This window comes from Rhinatrema bivittatum, chromosome 4, assembly GCF_901001135.1.
Source record: "Rhinatrema bivittatum chromosome 4, aRhiBiv1.1, whole genome shotgun sequence".
In the NCBI taxonomy this organism is placed as follows: Eukaryota; Metazoa; Chordata; class Amphibia; order Gymnophiona; family Rhinatrematidae; genus Rhinatrema; species Rhinatrema bivittatum.
Genome location: NC_042618.1, coordinates 239,199,592 through 239,218,287, shown reverse-complemented (window position 1 = coordinate 239,218,287; position 18,696 = coordinate 239,199,592). Strand labels below are relative to the sequence as shown.

At 46.9% G+C, this 18,696-nt stretch overlaps 1 protein-coding gene across 3 annotated transcripts in view; it reads left to right on the top strand.

The window, feature by feature from the left end:
* Positions 1-18,696, top strand: part of DDX11 (DEAD/H-box helicase 11) — a 427,300-nt gene that overhangs the window by 361,658 nt on the left and 46,946 nt on the right. For 2 of the 3 annotated variants that reach the window (XM_029599951.1, XM_029599950.1), the window contains exon 22: positions 12,295-12,363. The exons of the other annotated variant lie outside the window; for it this stretch is intronic. In XM_029599951.1, the coding sequence (XP_029455811.1) occupies positions 12,295-12,363 (69 nt within the window). The remainder of the gene's footprint in view (positions 1-12,294; positions 12,364-18,696) is intronic. 3 annotated transcript variants of the gene reach the window in all.

The following is an 18,696-nucleotide window of genomic DNA, read 5'->3' as shown; positions in this document are numbered from 1 at the left end:
CTCCCTGCCGGGTGGGTAAGGTCCCTCCTCGGCAGGGAAGGCAAATTTAGCACGGGAATCGGGTCCCCAGAGCTTGGGCAGGCTGTTCCCGGGTCAGAAAAGCCCGCGAACGGCGGCCATTTTGGATTTTTTATCGGCTCCGTTTTCAGAGCTCCCTGGGGCTGGGGGGGGGGGGGCCGATTTTTTTGCGGCTACCCCCCGATTTGAGCCCCCCAGGAAGGGTTCTTTGTCACCCCCTCGCTTCTCCCTTCCCCTCCCGCACTCGGGATTTTTTGGGCTCGTTTTTTGTTTGTAGATTTCCTCCTCCGGTGTAAATCCCCTTTAGCGAGCATGCAGGAGGGGGTGGAAGGGTCCCCCATTGACCCCCCTGGGACAAAACAATATTACAATCAAAAAAAAAAAAAAAAAGAAATTAAATAAATAATAATAAAATAAATTTCCCCGCTCCGTGTCGTTGGCAGCTCGCCCGGCTATGGTGCCCCCAGGGTCCCTTGGGGCACGGGTGGTCCTGGAGGTGCCCCCCCCACCCCCAGGCGGATCTGGTACTCCCGGATCCTATCGCCAATCCGGTTGTGTGAGCCACCCTTCCACTCCTGGTACTGCCTTCCTGGCCACGGATATGGCCCTGGTCCTGACAGGATTCAGGGTTTAGGCAAGCGCCTTCCCTTCCTCCCACGCCTGTGGCACTGGCAGGCTCCCCGGGCGGACCGTGCCCTGAACAAGCTCCCCCTCCCAGTGGTATGCTTCGTTTAGAAAAAAACAAAACAAAAAAAAAATCCAATAATCTCTCCATGGACTACTTATGCGGTCACATTTCAGGTGGGTTTTCCCGGCTTTCAAGCGGCCCCGGTACGCCTACTCGAGGCTCATGTGAAGCGCACTTTGATGGCCTAGTGCTGGGGGTGTGTACCACTATTCGCTGCAGTTCCCTGCTGCGGGCAGGTCTCAGATGGGGTCAACGTCAACTTTGCCCTGCGCCCGGGACCCCCCGTTGCCAGAAGCTGCACATGCGACCCTTCTGCGCCTCCAGCCAAAGCGATAGCCTCGGCGATGTCCGCTCCTCTAGCTGCGCCACTGGTCGGCCGATCCGGCCTCCCCAGCCCGGTGGGGTACGTTGCCGTTCAAAGGTATGCTGTTTCTTGTCCAGGACCTTGAGCAGCTAGGGATTCCTCACGGGAATGTAAGGACCTTTAGCTGCCGGAGGCCCGTTCGAGCCCAGCTCGGTCCTTTCTACCCTCTCGTCCACACTTTCGGGGCCAGAGTTGGTATACCCCACGCGGGCCTGGTGTCCCCTCAGGGGGTTTGTTCCTTCTTGATCGTAGTTTCTGTCGCAGCCTTCTTGGGGGCACCACCCTTTTTGCGAGGGTTAGCCCATGTGACCAATCCTTACGCCTACACACGCTCTGGAGTTTCCTTGCCTCATTCCTCGCTCCCCTTCCTGGACTGTCGCCTTTCCCTGTTTTCCGCGAACTGGGTCCAGATCCTGTCGGACCAGTGGGTCCTTGACGTTCTCATTGATGGGCACGTCTTCGCTTTCCTCCAGATTGTAGGGATCTTTTTCTGTTTTCCCGTGCGGGCGCTCCCTGCGGCACATGGTGGAGCAAACCCCAGCCAAGCTCCTGTGTCTGGGCGCGGAGGCCCCGGTTCCAGACAGCGTACTTTCCGCAGGCCAGTATCCTCTTTTCTTCGTTCGATCTTAGACCTCTCAAGAGTCAACCGGGCTCTCAAGATCCCGATTCTCCGCATGGACACCTTGTGAGCGGTCCTCGTGCCGTCTTGCCCCGGAGCGTTCCTCGTCCCACTCGTTTTCCAACAGCGGCATTTTCAGATTCATCGTGGCTGCCATAGTCTCTTCGCGTTCACGTCCTCCGCCGGGACTTCTCGTTCCGGGCGCTTCCCTTTGGTTTCGCAACGGCTCCTTGCATCTTCACTAATGTCTGGGTGTTGGTGCAGCAGCTCTCCGCCGGGAAGGACTCCTTGTCTACTCTTATCTAGTCGTCTGGTGCGTCAGGTTCAAGGCGGTAGTTCTTTGCTGGCGGGTGGTGTATCGCGTGCTAGCTCTTCTTGCGACTCTAGGGTGGATATTGCATTCCTATAAGAGCAATCTTTGGTCCTTTCAGGAGTTAGAGTACCTGGGAGCCCACTTCGACACCCGGGTGGGCAAGTTCTTCTTGCCTCTCTCGCGGACCCTCATTTTGTTTGGCCAGTTTTAGAGTCTGCCCTTGCTGCCTTCTTCGACGGCTTGTGACTGCCTGCAGATCTCGGGCTCCTTGGCTTTTACCTTCTACCTAGTCCCTTGGGCTTTTGCTCATATACGACCATTCCAGACAACTTTCCTGTCCCGTTGGCAGCCACTGGCAGAGCAGTTTCACACAGTTCTCCCGTTTTTTGGGCTCTACCGTCGCTGACTTACAGGGGTAGCTCCCCCCTTCCTCATTTGCTACCGGGAATACCTCTCCAAGTCCCCCAGGGGACGATAGTAACCACGGACGCCAGTCTTCGGGCTGGGGTGTGGTCTACCTCTCCCAGTTTTGCCCAGGGGATCTGGCCACCAACTCTGTCCTGTTGGCACATTAAGCGGTTGGAGGCTCGGGCGATGTTTCTCGCTCTTCTGCAGTTTTCTCTCCTCATCCGCGGCAAGGCGCTACGGGTCTTGTCTGTCAACTCCATCACCGTGGCTTGCATCAATCGCCCAGGTGGCGCTCTCAGTCCGCGGGTGGCCCTGGACACCAGTCTTCTCTTCGCCTGGGCAGAGCGACACCTACAGTGCCCGGTGGCCTCCCACTCCGCGGGCAAGGGGAATGTTCAGGCTGCTTTCTCAGTTGTCAGTCGCTCAATTCCGGGGAGTGGGAACTCTCTGACACAACTATGGATTTTCTCATCGAAAGGTGGCCCCCTGCCACGTGGGGCTCATGGCGACTCTTCGCACCACCATGGCAAATTGGTTCTTCCGCTGGAGGGACCATGGCTCGGCGGGCGTAGATTCTTTGGTTCTCCCATTGCCGTCGGCCGTCTTTTTTCTATGTTTTCCTCCTCCGTGGTCTCTGGTCGGGAAAGTTCTCAGACGGGTAGTACTCCACCAGGGTCCCGTGGTTCTGATAGCACCCGAGGAGCCGCGCAGGCATTGATTCGCGGATTTTCTCTACCTAGCGACGAACGGACCTCTGCGGCTACGCCATCCTCCTCGGCTCCCTAGTCTGGGACCTATATTTTGCGACCCGGCTGATCGTGCTTGCCTGGCGCCTTGACTTTTTGATCAGCGCCGTCTCCGGTGCGAGGGCTATCAGGAGGAGATCTTCTTCGCCTTGCGGCGGGCCCGGAAACAGTCGACTTCTCTGGCATACGTGCGTTTTCTGGCACGTGTTTGAGTCGGTTTTTGCAGAGTCGGGTCTGTCGGCGTACTCCGCCCCGATCTATTTAGTCCTTTTCTTCCAAGACTAACCTGATTAGTCTTGGAAGACTGAAAACCTGGTTATTCAGCAAAACATTCAGAGATGGCGTAGGCTAACTTCATTACCCCACCTTCAACTTCTCCCATGCAAGACGAGTGCACTAAGAGTTCCTAATGATCTCCCCCCCTCCACTTTTCACCTCTGACCGCTCCCCTCTTCTCTCTTTCCCCCATTACATATCACCCTCTCAATGCAAAGATCCTCTTCCCCCTCCATCCTTTCTCCTTCTCCCCTCCCCTACCAATCCCACCCCCCCTGTCTTTCCCCCCTTCTTCCCACCTTAACTTTTGGCAAACCTTCTTGACAAATAATCTTGTGCATAGTAACTTGTGTTTTCTCAGTTCCGTTTAGCTAGTAAAGTTCTAATGTATAATGACCTGACCTTGTTCAAGCGTTTAAATCTAGTTGTAAGTTATTCTCCAAACAGTTCGATGTAAACTATTCCATTCTATGTTCCTTATACCGTTCTATGTAACAAATTGTTCTATTGTAAACCAGGGTGAAGGCTAAGTGCTAAACCTCGGTATATAAAAGCTCTGAAATAAATAAATAAATAAATAAGACAGTCTCTCCAAGGGGATCTTCCCTTCGTTCTCAGCGCGTACAGGTCTATCCTCTCGGCTCTCTCCTGGGTCGGGTGAAAGGTCATCACTGAGTGGTCACCCGTCTGCGACTTGGTGTTTCAGAGGCGTCAAGCATCTACGCTCACCCTCTTGCCCGTCGTAGAGTTTTTCATCTGGTTTTTCGGGCCCTCTGTTGCGGCTCTGTTCGACACTCTCCGTCGCGTCACCTTGCAGGCCCTTACGCTTAAGACTGTCTTCTGGTCTTTATCTCCTCTGCTCGTCGGACTTCGGAGATCCAAGCGCTGTCCTTTCAGGAACCTTTTTTGCGATTTCCCGATTCCGGGGTTTCCCTCAGGACGGGCCCTTCCTTCTTAGTGTCGGTTCTTCTAACCTCCATGTCCACCAGTCAACAGAACTCCTTGCGTTTTCCCTGCGACTGGCGACGATCGCCATGAATTTGATGCCATACGAGTTCTACTTCGCTACCTCCAGGTTACCAATATCTTCTGTCTCGGACCATCTTTCTGTCCTCTGGAATGGGCCCAATCTCGGTAAGCCGGATTCTCAGATCATTTTTGCGCGGTGGTTGAAGGAAGCAGTCTCCTCGGACTCTCTTTGTCAAGGTCGGGCAGTTCCCGAGGGCCAAACGGCTCGTTCACTGCGTTCTTGAACTACTTTCTGGGCGAACATTCAATCGGTCTCCGGAGTTTTTTCAGTGCCGCCACTTGGACGTCCTTCTATACTTTGATCGACGCTACCGCCTAGCCGTGTAGGTTCCACTTTTTGGTTCCTTTGGGCTCCAAGTGCTTCGAGCGGGACTGTCTCGATCCCACCCAGTTTAGGGAAGCTTTGGTACATCCCACAGTCTGGACTGATCCGGGTACGTACAGGGAAAGGAAAATTAGTTCTTACCTGTTTTCGTTCCTGTAGTACCATGGATCAGTCCAGATGCCCTTCCCTGTCTGTCTTCTTTTATGTCCTCTCGAAGCTTGTTTCCTACAGGTTTGCAGTTTCTATTACTCCCTGTGTTGTGCAAGAATACTGAGCAATTACACCGGAAGCCTTGGTAGTTTTTTCATACCAAGTATATGCAAGAGCGTATAGTTATACCATGTTTGTCTTATTGTTCTATAGTTGCTCCATTGAGCTTTATGGTTACTTGCTTGATCCTACTTGGGGTTTTGTTATTTTTCTGCTTTGACAATAGTTATACTGAAGGGTTACAGGATAGGCTCTGTCCTCATATAGGATATCCTTTCAGTTTTAGTCTGTCTCCACCTGCTGGAAAGGAGGCTCAACCCACAGTCTGGACTGATCCGTGGTACTACAGGAACAAAAATTAACAGGTAAGAACTAATTTTCCTACTGTTCAGTTTCTAGAGGGTAATGAGGATGGTTCGCCTCTGAATATTACATTTTTACTACATTCCTTCCACACAATATTCATTGTTTGTTTCCTATTCTTTTTTTTTTTATAAGCTGTACAATAGTGATAACTGTTCAGGTAAATGTCCTTTCTTAAAAGAGCTTACAATCTAAGGCCTGGATTCACCATTGTATCGCAGAATGGTGAATCCAGCGAAAACGGGGGGGGGGGGGGGGGGGGGTGAAGGGAGGGGCGGACCTGCAAAAGCCGGCAGCCTTCGTACCACTGTGGTGTTTTCGCTGCCAGCTTTTGCACCCAATAGCGCCATCGGCGATGATAACGTTACTAACCTTATCGCCGCCAGCGAAGACACCACCGAGTCCGCTCCCTCGCCGCCACCAGCATGCTATTGCATGCGAAAAGGGCGTTTTCGCGTGCGATAGAGGCTTATCGCACGCGATAAGCCTTTGAAAATGACCTCCTAAGTGAGTAACTGAGGTAATGGGACCAGATTCTCTGAAATGAACAATTGTTAGACTTGTTTTGAAGAAAAATTTGCCATCTGCTGAACCTACTAGTTACGGACCTATAATCCTACACTAAAGTAAGGTTCTGGAGAGTGCCTGCTGATGCAACTAAATGACTTCATGATGGACAATGTGTTGGATGAACAGCAATAAGATTTTAGGGCTTACCATAACTCTGAAACATTACTCATTTTTATAGCGAATTCACTTGTAATTCAGTTAGACAAGCAGAAAACCACATTGGTGGTGGTGCTGGATGCTTCTAGCTCTTTGAGACGTTGTGCTGTCAGATGCTTTTAAGAAGGATCTCTGCTTCAGGAATAGGGAGAACTGTTTTGACCTGGTTCCTTTTCATTTTTATCTAATAGATCTTTTCAAGTACAGCTATACAAATCAATATCAGCTGTTAAGTCTAGCTAGTACAGAGTTATACAGGGCTCAACTTTTATTGGCCACTCTGTTTAATATATATCATGTACCTTTAGAAAGACTGGTAACTGAGCATAATTTAAGATATACATTATTATGACATTCAATTTACTTTACAAATAGATTCACCATTAGATTCTATAACAGACTTATTGGCTTCCTGTATAAAAATAGTAGGCATGGATGCTCACAAATAAGTTCATGTTGAATCTAGCCAAGACTGAAATATTATGGGTAGTCCGCAAAGCAAAACCTGCGGACTAGCATACTTTAGAAATTAATGGGAACCTATGTCCTCTTTTAACTGAGATTTGCAATCTAGGACTATTCTGTGGGTTTGGCTTATCACAAATAAAGTCTGTTATATAGTGAGTCTTCTATAGGTTAGAACAGCGGTTCTCAACCGGTGCGTCGCGACACACTAGTGTGTCGCCAAGCACCGGCAGGTGTGTCGCGTGGCTCCCGGTCCCTCCCGCTGCTCGTTCTTCCCTGCTGCCGTTGCCGCCGGGCTATCAGCACGTTCAAGCCCAGCGGGAACGGCAGCGGTGCAAAAAAAAAAAAGCTGTGGCATCCGCGGCTGGCCTTTTCTTCTTCCCGCGCCTGCATTCCCCCCCCCCCCCCCCGGACCCGGAACAGGAAGTGGTGCTCGGGAAGAAGAAAGGCCGTGCCGCAAGAGAACCCACGCCTCGCGCGCCATCACGGCAAACATGGGGAAGCGCTGCTGCGGCCGTATGGCCAACCGGTCTTCCTGTTCGGGGGGGGGGGAGCGGAAGCGCCGCGTGCAGCTTCCGCTTCCTCCCCCCAATGCAGGAAGATCAGCTGCCTCTCCTGCTGTCACCCGTTCTCCTGCTATCTTCGGGCGTCGGGCCGTATGGTCCGTCGATCGTCCTGCTTGGGGTGGGGGAGCGGAAGCGTCGCGCACAGCTTCCGCTTTCTCCCCCAAAGCAGGAAGATCAGCTGCCTCTCCTGCTGCCACCGGCCTCCTGCTATCTTCGGGCGTCGGGCCGTATGGTCCGCCGATCTTCCTGCTTGGGGGGGGGGGGGTAGGGAGGAAGCGGACGTTGTGCGCTGCGCTTCCGCTACCCCCCCCCCCCGACAGGAAGTTCGGACGCCCGAAGATAGCAGGAGTCCGGTGGCAGCAGGAGAGGCAGCTGATCTTCCTGCTCTGGGGGAGAAAGCGGAAGGGAAAGGAGAGAGCAGCATGAGCCTCCCGCGATCGATGGAATTCTTCCTTCTTGGCCTGCGGGGGCTGGAGGAGCAGCTACCGTTTGTGCTGGGGGGGGGGGGAGAGGAAGTGAGTGACAGAAAGAGAGAGAAGCAGCCAGCCAGCCTGTGTGTAAGTGAGAGAATATGTGTGATTGAGAGCCTGTGTGTAAGTGAGAGAATGTATTTGATCGAGAGTATGTGTGTGATTGAGAGAAACTGGTCAGAGAGCTGATGTATGTGTATATGTGAGAGACAATGAAAGTGACTGCTCAAGGAGATGACTGATGTGTATGTGAGAGTGTGAGACAGTCAGGGATGTGTGTGTGTGAGAGAGAGAGAGAAAAAGCATGGAAGTGAGAAATCTGGGTATGTGAGAAAGCATGGGAGTAAGAAGCCTGGTGTTGTGGGGGTGTATGTGAAAGAAAGCATGGGAGTGAGAAGCCTGATTATGTGAGAGAGAGCATGGGAGTGGGAAGCCTGTGTGTGTGCGCATGTATATGAGAGAGACTGGTTGGTAAGGTGACGGTGTGACTGGTGTGTATGTGAATGTGAGAGAGAGAATGTGATTCAGGGAATGAGAAGCCTGTGCACGTGGAGAGCGAGCATGGAAATGAGAGAGAGACTGGGTGTGTGTGTGTGTAACAGAGAAAGTGATTATGGGAATGAGAAGCCTGTGCATGTGAAGAGTGAGCATGGGAGTGAGAACCTGGGTGTGTGTGAGACACAGCATGGGAGGGAGAAGCCTGTGTATGTAAGACAGAACATGGAAGTGGGAAGCCTGTGTGTGTGTGTATGCATGAGAGAGATCAGGTGACGGGTGTGTGTGAGAGAGAGAGAGAGAAAGTGATTATGGGAATGAGAAGCCTGTGCAGGTGAAGAGTGGGCATGGGAGTGAGAAACCTGTGTGTGTGTGAGACACAGCATGGGAGTGAGAAGCCTGTATATCTGAAAGAGAACATGAGAGTGGGAAGCCTATGTGTGTGTGTATATGCATGAGAGAGATCAGGTGACTGGTGTGTGTTTGCGTGTATGTGAGAGAGAGAAAGAAAGTGATTATGGGAATAAGAAGCCTGTACATGTGAAGAGTGAGCATGGGAGTGAGAAAGCTGGGAGTGTGTGAGATACAGCATGGGAGTGAGAAGCCTGTATATCTGAAAGAGAACATGGGAGTGGGAAGCCTGTGTGTGTATGCATGAGAGAGATCAGGTGACTGGTGTATGTGGGAGAGAAAGAAAGTGATTATGGGAATGAGAAGCCTGTGCATGTGGAGAGAACAAGCATGGGAGAGTGAGAGACTGGTGAGTGTATGTGAGAAAGAGAAAGTGATTATGAGAGTGAGAAGCCCATATATGTAAGTGGAACACGGGAGTGGGAAGCCTGTGTGTGTGTGTGTATGGCATGAGAGAAACTGTTCAGGAAGGTGACTGGTGTGTTTGTCAAAGACTGGGAGATGATTGGTGTGTGAGAGACAGAAACTGGTCATGGGGGCATGACTGGTATGGTGTGTGTGTGTGTGAGAGACATGGGCCCTAAGGAAGAGGACCATGAGTATAGAGCTTAGCCACTACTGCTGCTTCTGGTGTGTGCTGCAGCCTGCATGGAAGAGGAGTAGGAAAGCTGCTGGAGGGGGTAAGTAAAGGTGGCTTTTTAAGTTTATTTTTCTTGATTGACTGCTATTTTAATTATTTAATATTATGTGATGTGTCTGCTTTTTTTGAAATATTTTATTGGTGTTTGGAGAATTTTTAATAGTTTTTATGAGTTTTTAATTGTTGGATGTTATTCTGTTCATAGTTGTTGTGAAACATTTATTCTGCTTATTAGTATAGTTTTATAATTATTTCTGTGTGGGGATCTATAGCTGCTTGCTAGTTCTGTTTTCTTAATAAGAGGTGTATTGGTTTTTAGGGCCTGATTTAATATTTGTAGTGTTGCCTTTTCATAGATAGGGTTGCTCCTGTTTGAGTGTATTCCATAATACAGGTGTAACTGTGTGTGGATTAGTTTATGTGCATTACTACAGATCCTGGGAGTATGTTAGGTCGGTTCTGTGTCTGTTACAGAGATATTTTACTAGCATGTAAGTGTTTTATCAGTCTTATTTGTTGCGTTTTCTCAAGAGGACATGCATTGGTGGAAAACTGCTGTCTTTTCATAAGTAGGGCTATTGAGCCTGAAAGTAGAAGGAGTTTGAGTTGCTGTTACTGAGATGACACCAGAACCAGAATATCTTTTTTGTAGAGTGAGTTGAACGGGGAATGTCATAATTCTGCTTTACATCCATTATTGTGGATCAGGGGGGTTCCCGTGGATGCAAACTGTACATTTACATCTAGCCCTGTGACGATCATGGGTCAGTGTGTCACGCATGTGAGAACCATCTGTCAGGTGTGTCCCGACAGAAAAAAGGTTGAGAACCACTGGGTTAGAAGACTCACTATATCTAGTGAGTCTTCTAGTCATCTAGTTAGATTGAGATTGTATTTATTAGTAGGATTTTCAAATGATGGGGCAGGTGCTTGTCTATATTAGACTATTATAATTTGATGTATTATAAATTATCTAAGAAATATATAAAATCTATATAAGCAATACAAAAATGTGACCATCCGACTTGTTATTGTACTAAAATGAACTATGACTATAGACAAAAACTTTCCAAAAACAAAGTACAATAACATCTATGTGGCTATCATAATAGGCACTTCTGGTACAATATACCTTCTTTTGCCTTATATATAATCATCAGCCAGAGATAATTTTAAATGTTTTAACTTCTTTTTTAATTTATGCAAATAAAACTTAACTTAGTCCAAGCCGCAATACAAACTCCCCGACACGGATCCGTGTTTCGTAGTACTGCATCCTTATATCGTGGAGTCTGATAATCCATAAATCTCAGCGGATTCCAATATAACACACACAGGCAAAACTACCAATACAATCTGTACAAATGAATCTGAACAAATACATTAAAAAATACATTTAAAAATGTCTTAATCAAAGAATATTACAAAGAATTGAGATTCTTACTGAATTACACTTTGTAACTGCTAACTAACCACCTAACTGATGGAATACTAATGAAACATATGAGTTTTTAATAGCTTCCTGAAACGAAGCAAATTCTTTTCAGCCCTTATCACGTCAGATAGCTTATTCCATAAGAGAGGTGCCTACTGCACTGAATATTCTCTTCCAGTTTGAGCAAGTTGTAAAAACTTAGGGGGTAACTGAGGCAATTTTCCTGAGGAAGAGTATAAAGAGCGGTTTGGTTGTTATGATAGAATGGAGGAAGAAACACACGGTGGGGCAAAATCGTACAAACGTTTGAACACTAAGCAAAAGGCCTTGAATTATATATGCCAAGTCATTGGAAACCAATGCAGTTTTACAAGTGAGGGGGATGGGGTATTGTGATCCCGTGAAGAAACACCAACTACTAAGTGAGCAACGGAGTTTTAATGAAAATTAAGTTTGTTTGCAATGATAGTCTTTAGATCCCAACAAAAGAAAGGCCCCGTATTTTTTTTAAAAGTCCATGAAAAAGTATGCTCCCATTTGAGTGCTATGATCTTCTAAGGGACATCAGCTATTGACCATCTCCGCAAAATAATTAAACTTGCAGGCAATATGTGCAGCGGCATTTTTGGGCAGTGGGTCCCTCATTATGGAATAGCCTACTTATATTGCTGTGTCACATCTCAGATACAATATGTTAACTTTTAGAAAGTACTTAAAAGCTTTGCTGTTTACTGAAGTGTATCCATTGTTAAGTACTAACAGATGATCTTAGGCAGATTGTTATTGTATTAGACTGATATTTCATAGACATGATGAATTAATGTGTTTTATGTCATATATGTTTGTATTGTGTTGTTTTATTAGTAGGATTTTCAAATGATAAGGACAGGCACTTGTCTATATTAGACTATTGTAATTTGAATCTACCTTGGACATCTTATTTGTGAAAGGTAGAATAGAAATTTATTTAATTAAATAAATAATATGACTTGCCTAAATTCACAGGGAATGGGAGAAGTGAGATTTAAATCTTGGTGCTCAGCCCACTGTTGTAACCATTAGGCCATTCTTCCTCCTGATAATTAGGAGAGTGCTCATTAGCTTAGATAACTGGGATCTTGAGGTTCTATTTCAGTTTTCTGACATCAATAGGTTTTGACACACATACATATAATTTCTCCTACTGACAGTTATGATACTAATTCTACATTTAAGCTATTGGCCCTCATATCTGGCTGGGATCTGTTTAACTGAGGACTCACTGCTCCTCCATGGCAGCTGAACCAGTTCTCTGTTGAGTATTGGGTTCATGCCTGTTTGCAATGTCATCCTAACTCTTTAGGGGCTTTCAATGCTGTTGCTTGACAATAATGGATAGGCAGCACAGTAATAGAAACTCTTTCTGTTTTAGAGTCGCGCAAGTACATCTGACATTCTGGTATTTACATGGCTCTGCTGTCAGAGATGTATGTGCATAGGCTCATGTCTCTCTTTGGAGTCAGTCTTAAGCAAAACCACAATCCTTGAAATATTATTTATAGTTCAATCAACTGTAAAAATAGATATTGAGTTCTTGGGTTTTTTTTTTTAAATGTTAGAAAACATGGATGCCTGTTTGGGCTGTTAGTTGAGGATTATGTATTGTTTCTCTAATCAACTTGGCTTTCATTTTTGTAAAGAAAATCTAAGTGCACACTGCTGTAGCTAATGCATTTTGTTTCCAATAGATATTCCAAGAACCCAAGAGAGCAAACCAAGTAGAGCAGGTATTAACAGAGTACTCCAAATGTATTAAGGTAAGAGATCCATGAAGAATATGGTAGAAATAGGCTTGCACAGCTGGAAGACAACTTTTAATAAAAAGTAAAGCCTAGTATTGTAAATAGATGTGCCACAGAGGCATTCACGGAGCGGGATGCCAGTGGCCAGTAGTTAGTGTTCCACCTTCATGGAGTGGAAGGATGGAGGGCTGCTATCTCCAAAAAAAATAAAAAAACAAACAAAAAAATAAAAACAGGGGTGGGTAAGAGTATGGGGCAAGGGTGTGGCCTGCTTGTTACAGCAGTTGCTACCCCTAATTGAACTGGATGTCACTTGGATGCAGATACGGCGCTGCTCTCTAAATTGGTGGTGGGGTGGAGGGGAATTAGGGCTGGAGGGTACCGGAAGCCAATAGTAACAGGTGGGACAGAGAAAAAGGGAAAAAAATGGATAAAGTGCGTAGCTTGCTGGGCAGACTAGATGGGCCATTTGGTCTTCTTCTGCTGTCATTTCTATGTTTCATATAGTATAATATGGTTATGTACAGATTGACATTTGCAGCATTAGGATTGACAGGATTCTTACGGATGAGCTTTTGGTATCCTGATTGAGTGAGAGAATGGATTCAGCTGCTTTTATCTTGTAGGATTTTGACATTTCACAGTTATGGCCTGAGATAGCAGCAGTTAGTTGGATAAAAAGCAGGAGGTGCAATCAGCACTGTTGCCATTCACCCCCACTACCTTTCATGGTACACCTCTCCAGCTTTCCTCTTCCATTGCCTTTCTCCACCATTATTCTTCTTTGTTACCTGTTTGTCTCTGTGGTCTCATACTTTTCCCATTGATAGCATGGCTGAATCAGCCAATCTGTCTTGGGCTGTCTGTCAGGCCCGGGAAGGTGGAGCTTTCCAAAGCTGTTACACAGAGTTCAACTCTGTGCGGCTGCGCGTGAGTTCCCTCGCAGGAAAAACAGATCTCCTCAGTCTGTTATTCCGTGCACGGGAGTGCACGCGGAGCTCTCATCGCCTCAGACAAGAAGATTTTTCTACGATGGAAACAAAAAACAGAGTGGATTCTCAAGACAGAAAGGAAGGTAGAATGCCCAGGCCATCGGGGTTCAAACCCTGTGCCTGTGGAAAAATGTCGTTGACGGATGGCCACTCTGCCTGTTACATGTGTCTGGGCCCAGACCACGATCAGGCTCTCTGCAAACACTAAGATGTCACCCAGGGCGAGACGCCAACAGGCAGAAAAGATTGAAAATCTGAAACGGGGTAAAAGTTTGAAAGCACCCCCCCCCCCCCCCCCCAGAATCCCACTGTTCTCCGAGACCAGAGAAACAAGTGAGGCCGATTCAGAAAAGGGCAGCTTCTTTAGGCCCTTCCTCCTCAGGCTCGGGAGTCAAAGGGCGAGAAAAGATACACACAGGCCTTTGGGCACATGGGGTATCCAATCCGCGTTCGACACAACCCCCGCGAGCGTCGAGAGCGTTGTACGATTCATCATCCAGTGCCTCGGAGCGCCCACATAAATCGAAGCGGGCATGTTCTTTTACGTTGACGCACCTTCCTGCGCTGACGTACCTTCCAGCGCTGATGCAATTTTCGGCACCAGGAAGCTTGTCGACACCGACGCATTTACCAGCGCCGACACTAAAACCGACACACCCATTAGAAAGGGTGAAAACATTGCTGCATCTACACAAGAAAGCCCATAAACGAAGTCATAGCACTGCAGATTTCCCTGGAACTACCAAGAAACGATGGGACGAAGGTCACTCACTAACAACTGGACTACTTGAACACAGACCAGCAAAACATACTAGTAAGAGGAAACATACAGAGCACCCACACACTTTGGGTACATCTACACCTGTGCATCACTTGTCACAACAACGAGTGGAAGAGCTGGAATCTCTATCGCATAGCTCAACAATCTCCTCTGCTGCACACAGCTTCAGAAGAAGAATGGTTACAGGTCTCCTCTCACTCATCTCCATCCTCGGCATCCTCTTTGCAGATTTTCTCAGAGGCCTCATCAGGGTCACACACCCGACAAGACGATGTAAGGTTACAGGAAACCATACATAAAAGGAGAGGCGCAAGGGAAGAGTTCCCACCACAACCGATAACACCAGTTCCAGGAGATCCAAAAAACTTACTTCTAACCCTACCACGATTAGAGCCACCATTGCCAGTACCTCCTCAAATGCCAGAACTAGCACAACAGGCTCTGACTCAGATTTCCACTGCTCCGTTTGGGCTTTTTGCTTCACTACAATCAGCATATCAACTTCCACTGCCTCACCCATTGGATCCGTCGCAATCTCCTTCTCGTTCAAGAGAACAATCTCCACCTAAAAGTATTTCTCCAGGATCCCCAGTTACTAACCTCCCAACACCTGTCCTGCCGGAGCAACCAACATCCCCTTTACAACCGCAACAACCAATTTCTATCCAGTCTTCTTCTATATACCAGGCTAATAACTGCCTAGGATAAACCTATGTTTTGTATCTTACAGTTTTTGTTGATTTATATATTTATCTCTCTCTAATTGTTTCTTAGTTTAAACTCTGTACTGTCTTCCATTGCCCAGGTTTTATGCTCCCTGTTTAATGTAACTTTACTTTCTACCTTGATGTTAATTGGTTTCCCCCTCAGTTACATTGTAAACCGGTACGATAAGACCTAGTCTTGAGCATCGGTATAGGAAAAGAAATTAAATAAATAAATAAATAAATAAATTTCCTCAACGGGATACCCATCCGATCCTCCTGAAAAACCACAGGAACTTTACCCACCCCTGGAAGACCTTACTTACCCAAAGTTTATACATAAGGTGGGTTCAGCTCTCAATTTGGAAGTACAAAAGGTACCTGACCCTCGTTCAGAAACCCTGGGTCTACTGAAGATCTTTGACCTTCCCACTGAGCCGACTAGTTTACCATCTCACAGTGTACTAGATTCAGTGCTCAAGAAATTTTGGGAAACCCCTTTCAATATCAGTTCTGTGTCTAGAAAGATAGACCTCAAGTACAAGATGAAACATTCACCATTCTACTCAACCCCACAATTGCCACATCAATCCATAGTCATTGAGTCAGCTATGCAACGTGCTAAGAAGACTTGAACACACTCTAATAATCTGCCGGGTCGAGATCATAAATACTTGGATGATTTTGCCAAGAAATCCTTCCAATCATCAATGTTAACCGCACGTATTGGACACCACCAATTTTACATTGTCCAATACCTGTATGACTGCTTACAACAGGTAAAAACTCTTCTACCACCTTCAGATTCGTCTTCCGGTTTCCAACCAATCCAAGACATGGAGGAAGGGCTATGCCACCTTTTACGAGCCATTTATGAATCATTTGAAACATCTTCACGTAATTCTGTGTCAGCGATAGCGGCGCATAGAATTGCATGGCTAAGATCAAGTGCAATACATGAAGATGTCCACGACAAGCTGGCAAACCTTCCATGTCGGGGAGACAATCTCGTTGGAAACAGATTGCAAGAAACAGTCTCCCAATTAAAGGAGCAGTCAGTGGTGGTACAATCACTGGTTAACCCCACATCATATCCCACATTTCCCAAGTGTTTTTATCCACCATTTAGGAGACAACCATATCAAAGGAGACAATACAGGCCGTATCCACCATACCGCCTACCTTCCTATCAGCAGCCTCAATGTTCTCAGCTTCCTCAACAGCAAAGCAGACGTGGAAGGCCTAGAGCCCAACGTATGCAGGCTCAGGCATCAACTTCTACAGCTAAGACTCCATCCTCTTTTTAAAGGTAGAGGGCCATCACCGCAAACTATCATAGCGGGCAGAATTACATCTTTTTTCCATGCTTGGAAGAAAATCACTATAGACCGCTGGGTATTAGACATAGTGCAACAGGGCTATCGCCTTCATTTCACATCCCAACCACCCCTTCCCTCTTTAACTTATACCAGGCAGAACAAGAAGAACCAATCACACCTAGCACAGGAAATCATTAAACTACTCAGACAGCATGCAATACAACCCCTCCCCCATGCATCATGGGACAGAGGTTTCTAGTCCCCATATTTCCTAATTCCCAAGAAAACGGGGGATTTACGTCCTATCTTGGATTTGTGTGAATTGAACAAGTACCTGGTGAAGGAAAAATTAAAGATGGTTTCTTTAAAGTCCATCCTGCCTCTTCTGCAACCCAATGATTGGATGTGTTCACTAGATCTGAAGGATGCCTATACACACATCCCAATGCATCCGACATCATGGCGTTACTTCTGATTCCAGTTCAATGGCAAGCATTACCAATAGAAGGTACTACCGTTCGGTCTAGCGGCTGCACCCAGAGTGTTCACGAAATGCATGGTAGTGGTGGTGGCTCACCTCAGAAAACTAGGAATTCAAATATTTCCATACCTAGACGACTGGCTTTTAGTAGCTTCGAACCCAAGGATTCTACAATCGCATGTCACGCAAACGATACACTGTCTACAAACATTGGGACTAGTAGTCATTTTCCAAAAATCCAGTCTCAATCCATCACAAACTTCAGTTTATTGGAGCTCAGCTAGTAACACATCAAAGCAGAGCTTTCCTTCCACAAGACAGGAAAACCAAGCTCAGAAAACTACTAAAGACCTTAAAGAGGACACCGCGACCCACAGCGTGTCAAATCCTTACAATTCTTGGGCATATGGCAGCAGCCATATATACAGTCCAAAATACTCGTCTTCACATACGAAGGCTTCAATGGGGATTAAAAAGACAGTGGTCACAACACAGTCAACCACTATCACAAGTCATTTTGCTAACACACGAGATGCAAGTGGACATAGATTGGTGATTAAAAAGACGAACACTCAAAAAGGGAGCCCTGTTCAGGGTGCTACCTCACAATGTGGTTCTCACAACGGATGCTTCGCACAAAGGTTGGGGAGCCCATCTCGATCACCTCGAAACACAAGGTCAATGGTCCCTGCGAGACACCAAATACCAGATAAACCTTCTGGAACTCAGAGCTATCGGAAACGCACTCAAGGCATTCTTTCCACAATTACAGGGCTGACGAGTAATGATCTACACAGACAATCAAGTAGCCATGTTCTACATAAACAAACAAGGAGGGGTCAGGTTCATGGATCCTGTGCAAAGAAGCGATCCTCATACTAGAGCGGGCGGCTCTTCATTCAATTCATCTTCAAGCGACTTACCTAACGGGAATTGTCAACACACGGGCGGACAGGTTAAGTCGTATCTTTCACCCATACGAATGGTCTCTGCACCAACAAGCGGCAGACAATATTTTCAGTCGCTGGGCTGTGCCACTCATAGACCTCTTCGCCACGGACCAGAACAAGAAAGTACGCAAGTTTTGTTCACTCAGACACAGCTTTCACAGAATTTTCTCATTCCCTGGAAAGGAGGACTAATGTACGCCTTTCCGCCGATTCCTCTACTCACTCGCACTCTCCAGAAGTGCATACAGGACAGGGCAGAGCTCATTGTGATAGCACCAGCATGGCCCAGACAACCTTGGTACGCCTACCTACTCAACTTGTCCACAGACGACCCAATTCAACTCGAGGATCGCAGTGACCTACTATCACAGGATCAGGGCTCTTTCTTACACCCCAAGCACAAGTCGTTGCACCTGACTGATTGGAGATTGAGCAGTCATTACTAGCAGACATGGGAGTATCCCACGCTGTACAGGACATAATACTTTCAGCTAGGAGGCCGTCCACACGACGTAACTACCAGTTCAAATGGAGATATACTGCGTGGTGTACACAGAACCACTTTGACCCGAGACGCTGCCCACCTGAATTACTGTTAGAATATCTACATACATTATATACAGCAGGGCTTGCTACAGCATCAGTAAGAGTTCATTTGAGTGCTATCGCGGCATTGCATGTCCTCCATAATGGCCAGTCGATTTCCATGCACCCGATAGTTTCCCGATTCATGACGGGCTTAGCTCATCTTTGACCCCCAGTGACAAAATCAGCAATTCCATGGGATTTAAACATTGTACTTGAACAGCTCATGTTATCTCCATTTGAACCTATGGAATCTTCCCACATAAAATACCTTACGTAGAAGGTGGTCTTTTTGATAGTTACTTCTGCACGAAGAGTCAGTGAAATTCAAGCATTAGTTCACTACAGTCCATACTTGTTGTTCTACCACCATAAGGTAGTTCTTCAAACACACCCAACTTTCCTACCGAAAGTAATTTCGGCCTTCCACCTTAACCAATCTATTGAGCTTCCAACATTTTTTCCAAAACTGCATAAAAATGAGAGGGAACGACTACTACATACCTTGGATTGTAAAAGCGCTCTAGCTTACTACA